We start from the raw sequence: 8,740 nt of genomic DNA on the forward strand, positions 1-8,740 counted from the left end.
GGGGTGAGCACAGTGCATACCCCCCAGCCACCATGGAGCCCTCAGTATCCCAGTCCAGCTTCTTGGGAGAAACTGAGCCCTGCTGAGTTCGGAGCAAACAGAACAGCGAGATTTGAAAGGCATTTGCTGGAACTGCCCGAGTGAGTTTCTAAATGTCACCTCTTCTTGATAAATACCATAGGAAGGGGATAACCTTCAGGCCAAGTTTTGACCTGTGCTGCCACCAGGTTCTTGATTATCCACAGTTCTCCTAAAAGTCATCTCTGTGCTCACATTCCATGGCTTTGTCCATCAATACCTGGAAAACTGCCAAGGCTGGAGATTCCCCCTCTCCGCTGACCAGTTCCAGCTGCAGCAGCCTCTGGAAGGAGGTTTTTTGTTTTTCTCAATTCCAACCTGAACCTGCCAGTTTGTCACCACGTCTGCTCCTCGCTTCGTCTGCCGCAGCCATTGCCCCCTCCTCGCTTTGAGTCATGGACAGACACAGGCTCACCCCTCACCAAGCTGCACTGCTCCAGGTGGGTGACAGACCACTTCCCACCTCACCTTGGACCGCCTGGCCATGGGGACACTGGGGAGGGCTGTCACCACCAGACATGTTTGTGGCAGATGGCCTTCGAGGTGGCCTCCCTGGCTGTAACTGTGCAGGGCGGCTCCCAGGAGCTCACGGCGTCGCAGGCCGTGGGGAGCCCTGGCACAACGCTCCCACCGTTCCCCGTTGGTGCTCGCAGACGTGCTGCAGAGCTGTGCTCGTCTGCGATGCTGAGCAGGGGAGTCTCAGACAGAGCGCTGCAGTGGGGTTTAGGTGACCAGCCCCATTCTTCTGCCCCATCAGAACTCCTCCCAGCGCTGGCTGCAGTCCCTGTGCAGGAGAATAAAACAAATGGGTGATTCTGTGCTCAGGATGCCAGCGAGCAGCCGTCTTGTATTGACAGATCGGCACAAACCTTGCCCTGCCAGTTCTCCTCAGGATTTTTCCTTTCGTTGCTGTCTTGCTGAGATCATTTTTCATCATTTCCCCTTCTCAGCACTCTCTGCTGCTACTCCAGCCTTATCTTACGCTGCCAAACTCAAGGTGACCCTGGGGAGAGCTCCCTGGCAGCTTGTGGGTGGCTGTCACGTCCTCACAAGCTGCAATGGTGCTCGGGATCCTCATGGTGGCTGCTGTTGAACACGGACAGAGCCTGGTGACCTTTGCTGGAGCCCAAGGGGGTGCTCAGGTCCAAGCTGTGCTCAGCGGCCAGGCCCTGTCCCTGTCCAGGGCAGACTGGCAGCCTTGAGCTGACAGCACCCTATTTGCACCCATGGGTTTGTGGCATCTGTGGTTTCCTGGGAACATGCTGCTGTGGCAGACAACCAGCTCCTCCAGTTCCCCGTGTTCCAGCAGTGAAGGAACCTGATACCTGCCAGACTGAGCCCACCTCGACATATGAAAACCACCATCGCCACCACTCACGTGGAATCAAACTCTCCATCTGTGGTCAGAGCTGCACAAAACCAGGCATAAACCCAGGCCAGGTCTGACACCAGCCCCTGAGCTATTCCTCCACCTCCTCAAGGCAACCTGGCTGGGGACATCGTTGCCCAAACTGTCCCAAATGCTGCCCAGGGGCTCCCTCTCCACCTTGAGACATTTGCTACACTGCTGAGCAGGAGGAGAAGCCAGCCCTGCATGGCTGCAGCTGTGCAACCACGGACTTTGTTTTCCCTGAAGCAGCAGCATCCCTGGTCCACAAGCAGTTTCCAGCTCTCCTCAGGTCAGGAGAGTATCTCCAGGGGTGTGTGTCCATGAGCCGGGGCTCCCAGTCACATCCAGCATGGCTGTAGGAACAGGAGCAAGGGGAGCATTTCAGAGCGAAGGCAGATGAGGGATTAGAGCATTCCTACTCCAGAATCAGGATCAACCACACCCCAGGAAGCTTCCTGATGGGGAAGCTCCCGCAGTTGCTATTGCACACAGTACCCCAAACCCCAGCGGAACCAGAGCTCTCCCCCAGGTGTGGCCAAAAGCTCCCACTGCCCCTCAGCACCCACCAAACCTTCCGAGGGTGTCAGGTCCTGCAGAACGGGCACACACAATGAGCAGCGCTGAGGAACAGAGACAACTTCAAGGACAGACAACAGCAGCAGCGCAGCTGGGAGGACGCACAGCCCAAGCTCTCCCTGAGAGCACCAGCACCACACGACTGGCAGATAATTTTTCGTAACTAAAACCTACTTGCCCTAAGTACGGAGCAGAAGCTGACAACTGCCCCCTCAGCCATCCCGAACTGCCCTCAGCCCCGAGGAGCTGTGAGGCACACAGGGACCACCGCAGGGCTGGGCAGGATCCAGGCAGGCGCCAGCCACGCTCTGCTGCAGCCACACTGGGCCCCAGGGGCCAGTCCTGCACCAGCATGTTCCAGTAAAGCTACAGAGGGGGCCTGGACGGAGCCACAGTCTGGAGCTTTGCTCAGACCTGCATTAAAATGCATGAGCTGCGCTAGCCCTAATGATGAGCGGAGCTGTCAAACAAGGAGCTTGTCCCAGCTAATTATCTCTAACGAGGGCAGAGTGTCAGGGTCCCCGAGGAGCTGGGCAGCAGCTTCTCACTCAGCTCAGTTGCAGAAGAGAGAGAAGATAAGCAAATGTCATTGTGCTGGCCTAGCTACAAAATCATTAATTAGGCAAATGCAACCTTCTGTGCCAGTTTGCTCTTGAGAACCTGGACTTGCCGGAGCTGAGACACGCAGGCAGGCTGGGAACACGCCAGCTTTTGCCACCCAACGTGTCCCCTGCAGTGCCGAGCCTCCTGCCCCCACGCAGACAGCACAGCCCCAGTCCTGCAGCCCCCAACAGCCAGCATGGGGCTGCACAGCCATGTCACGCTCGCCCAGGGGCTCTAACACCCCTTGTGAGGGCTTCAACACATTCCCTGGCACAAAAAGCAGCAGTGAAATCTGGTCTTCATGAAATGCCACCATTTAGGTCACATTCACCTCAAGCCCTTCCCTCGTCCCCAGCCACCTCACACCGCCCTGCTGAGGCCCCGTGCCCACCCAGCAGCCGCCTCTGCAGTGCTTCTCCTCCAAAGCTTCAAGGCAGACATTACGGCACTTGAAATTTCTGCTCCCTGTGGTCCTACTCCATTCCATTGCAGAGGGGACCAGCCACACACTGCTCTACAAGCCCAGTTTCTCTCTCATCATGGGTCCTGTGGCTCAGAAACTGAGACCGTACACCTGCTAGAGAGGGGGAACGTGTCTCATCCCAAGGTAAGGTGAAGGCAAAGTTTCTTCCTGGGGTGACAATACAGCTCACATGAGGTCCACCCTGCAAGCTCTGCGCTCATCCCTCACCTCAGAGCTGAGGGGAAAGGGAGAAGTTGCTTTTTGTCCAGCCAGAAACCCTCTGCAGGACCACAAAGCTCACAGATACCATCAGCGGCACACAGCACTGCGCACTGGTGTGGAATCCTGGCAAGTGCTTTTCAGTCCTTTCTTGCCAGACAGGGACAAAGGCTTGAACACCCACTGCAACTACAGTTTTACAAAAGGAGAGATTTAAAAATCACCAGCTTCCAACAGAAACAGCACTGAAAGCCAAGGGTTTAGAGCGAACTGCTGGGTGGGGAGCTCAGCCCCACCTGCTGGCAGCCCTGCTAGAGGCCAGGGTTTGGGGTCATGCTTTTGGGGCACAACTGTCTCTGCTGCAGAAGGGGGCTGGGCACCGATTGAAGTTACACCACCACGTTTCACAGCTCCTCTTATAAAACACTAATGAGCAATGAATATCAGAGAAAAGTTTACTAATATTTCCAAAACGCATATTTCATTTTGTTTCATGATCAAGCCCTCAACAGCAGCCAACTCCTTGCACAGGCAGAAGAACCACATGAAGTCAGTCTTACAAGAATGCTTCCAGAGGCCACAGGACAGAAATTCTTTCCTTGGCCCACGGGAACGGTTGCTCACTGAACTTAGACTGTCATTAGATCTCAGTAACTGCAACATGCTCCTGGGAATGCTCTTCATGTGGCCCCTTCCACACAGCATGGTTCAGGCAGAACTTGCTGAACCCTACAGCTTGATCTGCAGCAGGGGTTTTACTCCAAAGGTTTCTACTTCTGCTGCTTCTGCAGTGCCTGTTCTTTCAGTTGGTTGACGAGCTCTTCAGCATACACTTTAAAGAGTGGGACAGGGTCCTGAAACAAAGCAGAGGATAAACCACTTAAAATGAGTGAACCTGAGCAGCAGCAGCAAGTGGTGAAATGTCACGGTGAGCCCAGGGAGCCAGTAACAACTAAAACTGGAGGACGATGGGCCAGGGTTTTTTTCAGTGGCAGAACAAGACAACCTGCTGTGCTGCTCCTCCAGAAACAGCTGCTGCTCAGCTCTGGGACCTTGCCCTAAAGATGACAGGCACCTGTGGGAGACATTCAGCAGCTCTCCCAGTCCTGCCCGCAGATGAGAATCATCAGCAGCTCCCAGGGATCCATTTTCCTCTGAAAAACTTGCTTCCCTCCTCACATTGCCCTCAATCAGAGCTGTACTGAAGCACATTGGGAGAACTTGCCCCTTGCAGAAGCTGGGGCCCACAGGGCTTGGGGCGCAGCACCACCTACTGCACTCAGTGCCCCCAACCTCTGCTTCTGCTGCAGCCACAACAGGAGCCAACAAATCTGGGGAAAATGTCACCAAGAGACCCCACCCCAGGAAGCCCTTTACCCCCACCAGCAGCTCTCTGGCGCACCTTCCTCTGCAGATTGCTTCTAAAATGCGAGTTGCAGTGACCGAGGGTCACAAAACCCAGTGAGCCCTGGGCTTGTGTCTGTGTGTCTCAAAGCACAAGAAGTACAGCAGAACAAACCAAAGATGCTCATGCAACAGGGCAGGAGTTATGAGCCATCACCCTATATATCTCTCCCTGGACTGGGGGGATCTGGTTTTACAATGTGCTTAAATTCAGCCCCTTGTTTTGGGTACCCAAGTTTAACTGGGCTCATGTAGCTGCTCAGGAGTTTCGGAGCACAATTTCCATTGCTCAGGAGAGCTCAGGCTGCTCAGAAGATGAGCTGGACCTGCAGCCCAACACAGCTAAGGCACCTCGGTGCTAAGCACAGCCTCAGGAACTCACCTTTTTTTCTAGTAGTCTCTGTTTTTCTATTGCTTCTTCTAAACTCAAGCCAACCCATTCAGCTTCCTCTTCTGGGATCGCGAACTCCTGTGATAGAAGAAGGGGCAGGTGGTACAGTCCTTCCAGGTGACTAAGACACAAATCCTCTCTATGCCCAACTCACACAAACGTGCAATCCACCAAGTATGTTATTACGGACAAATCTTAAAACACTGTTCCCTCATTTCTGGCAACCAAATCCTCTCTCCTTTCCCCGTGCGAGGGTCCTACTTCCTCTGATCAGTCCTGTCTCTCCTTCGTGTAGTTCTGGGGCTGTTTCTCAGCACAAATCCACGGGCCATGGATGCTGCTGGTGTTTCTGTGCTGAAAACCATCACCAGCCACATAAAACCACCCTGCACACAGGCAGCCTGGGCGCCTCGCTGCGGCGTCAGCACAAATTCTCGCTGCTCTTGGCAGTGCCAACTCCTACCAGAGCTTATTGCAGACCCTCGATGGCTGTGCTCACAGCAAAAATACAGGATTTTGCCACCCTAAGTGATCACTACAGAAATTAGCGGCCCACAGAGTGACATGAAAAACTTGACAAACGATGTTTAGATCTTCTTTGCCCATACCCTTAACCCTAAACACAGGAGCATTAACACTGGTTTGTGCTGTGATGGGGTGATTAGGGCCTTACCAGCCTGGACAGCCAGCAAACATCACTGCAGACAGCAGGGCAGGGACTGCAGGGCAGGCACTCACCTGGTACTTGTTATAGATCGCCTCTCTTCTGGCTGGGTCATCGGGATGCAGTTTAGGATCCCGCCGTGCAAGTCGCAGCAGCATCGTTCGCTTCAAATCCATCCCAAGCTTCGAGCACATGTCGGCTTTTGGAGTCTGGAGAAAGAGTCTGATGTTAAAATGCACCAAGAGACCAGCTGCTGGAGAACGTGTGAGTTTACTACCATATAGACAACACTGGTGGTTTATCCACACACTATACAGCCTCTCAGGGTTCATATCATAAAAAGCAAAAGACCCTTTGGATTTGTTCTGAAGCTAATTTGATCACACTTTTGATCTTTAACTCTCAGGGCTTCAGTCATAGAATTATTTTGGATGGAGGAGACCCTTAAGATCATTGAGTCCAACCATACTCTAACTTGGGCACTAAACCACGTCCCTAAAAACCTCATCTAAACATTTTTTAAACACCCCCAGGGATGGTGACTCCACCTGGGCAGCCTGTTCCAGTGCTTCACTACCCTTTCTGTGAAGAAAAACTTCCTAATATCCAATCTAAACCTCCCCTGGCAAAACTTGAGGCCATTCCCTCTCATTCTATCACTTGTTACTTGGGAGAAGAGACCAACACTTTCCATGCTACGGCTCAAAGCTTTAGCCCTGCACTGACACACGAACCGCAGCAGACAAGCATGGAGCCTGACCTTGAGGATGTAGAAGTCAAAGCCGTAGGCCTGGTCGATGAGGTCCAGGGTGCGCATGGTGACGGTGATGGTGAGCGTGGCGTCCAGGATCTCACTGTAGAACTGTCGCTCGAACAGCTGCGGCTTCCACGTCTTGGGCAGCCGGGTGGAGAGCTGGGCAGAGAGCGGCCCTGAGCGCCCGCCCCAGGGGCTGGGGGGCCCGGGACATGGAGGAGCCCTATGAATTTATCTTCTAATAACCAAACCTGAGTCTTACAAATCGCCAGCTATCCAAATCCAGGACAGGGTTAAGTTCAAAATTTCAACTGTTTTTAGCTCTGTCTTTGGGAGACACGCATCCTTTTTTAAAGCAAGGTTTGTATTTAGTGAGACAGAAGCACATAGAGCTTGATGACTGACTTAATGCCACTTCCTAAATAAGAGCACTGAATCATGCATTTTTAGGGGTGTGCATCTCGGTCATTTTTGTGAATGATAAATATACCAGGCTGTGATATATGGCATACTAATTGAGTGTACATGTATGTTATACTGCTATATCAAACTGAGTCACTGACTAGCTTACACATCACACATGGCCTACTCAAGAGGGAAAAATATGGTCTGACACAGATTCCCACTGGATTTATAGCCACTGTATCGGGAAAAAAATACGAATTCTGACTGAGAAGTCTCTTACTGAAGATATACAGGGTGTTTAAAAAAGATGGACCCAATTTCAAAACAGTCGTCATTTCAAATTGGGTTCATCTTTTTGAAACACCCTGTGTCTTAATAGTGAATAGATATTTAAGCTAAAATGAAATATATCAAGTAATTCATGTAGCTACTGTCTGTAGTGAAATTTTGCATGGACTAATGGCTAAAAGTCTCCTAAGCAGACTGAAAAATATGTTCCTGTAAGCAATGTTTAACGAAGAACTGTTGTTTTTACCTAACTGAGGACCTGGCACCTGACCCCAGCAGGGGGAAGAACCAAGAGGCATCGGACTATGAATCCTTAATGTAAAACACAGTCTCTTCCCTGAATATATACCGACACCTGTATTCATACTGATACCTGTATTTACAAGTTAATTTAGGGGGAAGTGCAGCCAAAGTACCAGAAATCCATATCTTAAATAGATTGATAAGGGGAAGGGTATTGTATGCATCTGTAAACCCTGCAGTACCCAACCAACAGGGAACAGGGGAGGGAAATTGCAGCCAGGATTTTATGGGGAGATAAGCAGGGGCTTTTTGCCCTATTATGTGCGCCTACCTTTAAGCAGAACACCTGGTCTTGCAATATCGTTATTTAAAAAATTGCTCTGCTGAGACAGCCTGTCTGAGCCTATTGTGTTTGCAGAATAATTGTTTCCTACATGCCTTCTTCACTATTCACAGAATCCCAGGATGTCAGCAGTTGAAGGGACCTGGAAAGCTCATCCAGTGCAATCCCCCATGGAGCAGGAACACCCAGCTGAGGTTCCACAGGAAGGTGTCCAGGCGGGTTTGAATGTCTGCACAGAAGGAGACTCCACAACCTCCCTGGGCAGCCTGGGCCAGGCTCTGCCACCCTCACCAGGAACAAGTTTCTGCTCACATTTAAGTGGAACCTCCTGTGTTCCAGTGTGTACCCACTGCCCCTTGTCCTATCGCTGGTTGTTCTCACCTAACAGGACACATATGAAAGAAGATGCTGCTAATTCTGTTTCGCGTGACTGTCAGTTCACAATATCTAAATTTTCTTTCAAAACCCACTAAGACTAACGGCACGGGGCCGGCAGTTCCCGGTCACCGGGGGGGTGCGGAAGGCCCGCAGCGCTCACCTTGTCGTTGCGTGCGTATCGGAAGCCGCGGATCCAGCCCTCTCCGCCCCACAGCCCCTCGTGTGCGGCGGGCGGCAGGTACACCGGCACCGGCACGTCCTGCACCCGCTCCCGCTCGCCGGTGCGCGGGTTCCGCCGGTAGCGCACCCCCAGCGGCCGCCAGTGCACGGGGGTGGGCGGCGTGTCGTCCTGCAGCGCGTCCAGGTAGTGCTGCGGCAGCCGCGCACAGATGCCCTCCCGCAGGCGCATGGCGGCCCAGAGCCGCGGCGGGAACCGGTGCAGCGGCATCGCCACCGCCGACACCGCCACTTCCGCTCCCGGCCGCCGGAACCGGGGCCGCAGCCGCCTCTCATTGGCTGGCGCGGACGGGCCGCGGGGTAC

The 8,740-nt window shown here is 52.9% G+C and overlaps 1 protein-coding gene across 1 annotated transcript; it reads right to left on the bottom strand.

Annotated features, from left to right (window-relative positions):
• Positions 1-3,770: 3,770 nt before the first annotated feature.
• Positions 3,771-8,703, bottom strand: MRPL28 (mitochondrial ribosomal protein L28). Its single transcript, XM_065850745.2, has 5 exons — positions 8,360-8,703; positions 6,549-6,701; positions 5,863-5,997; positions 5,116-5,202; positions 3,771-4,183 (listed from the first exon to the last, which is right to left on the bottom strand). Exons 1-5 carry the CDS (start codon positions 8,645-8,647, stop codon positions 4,100-4,102), a joined length of 747 nt encoding a protein of 248 aa, XP_065706817.2. The 5' UTR covers positions 8,648-8,703; the 3' UTR covers positions 3,771-4,099.
• Between the last annotated feature and the right edge of the window lie 37 nt (positions 8,704-8,740).

This window comes from Patagioenas fasciata, chromosome 15 (assembly GCF_037038585.1).
Source record: "Patagioenas fasciata isolate bPatFas1 chromosome 15, bPatFas1.hap1, whole genome shotgun sequence".
Lineage (NCBI taxonomy): Eukaryota > Metazoa > Chordata > Aves > Columbiformes > Columbidae > Patagioenas > Patagioenas fasciata.

Excerpts from the sequence above, each read along its gene's own strand:
- MRPL28 (XM_065850745.2), bottom strand. The coding sequence starts at position 8,647 with ATGCCGCTGCACCGGTTCCCGCCGCGGCTCTGGGCCGCCATGCGCCTG. Across the intron at positions 6,702-8,359 it reads GATACGCACGCAACGACAAG|CTCTCCACCCGGCTGCCCAA; the intron begins GTGAGCGCTGCG and ends CTCTCTGCCCAG. Across the intron at positions 5,998-6,548 it reads TTGACTTCTACATCCTCAAG|ACTCCAAAAGCCGACATGTG; the intron begins GTCAGGCTCCAT and ends CTCTTTCTCCAG.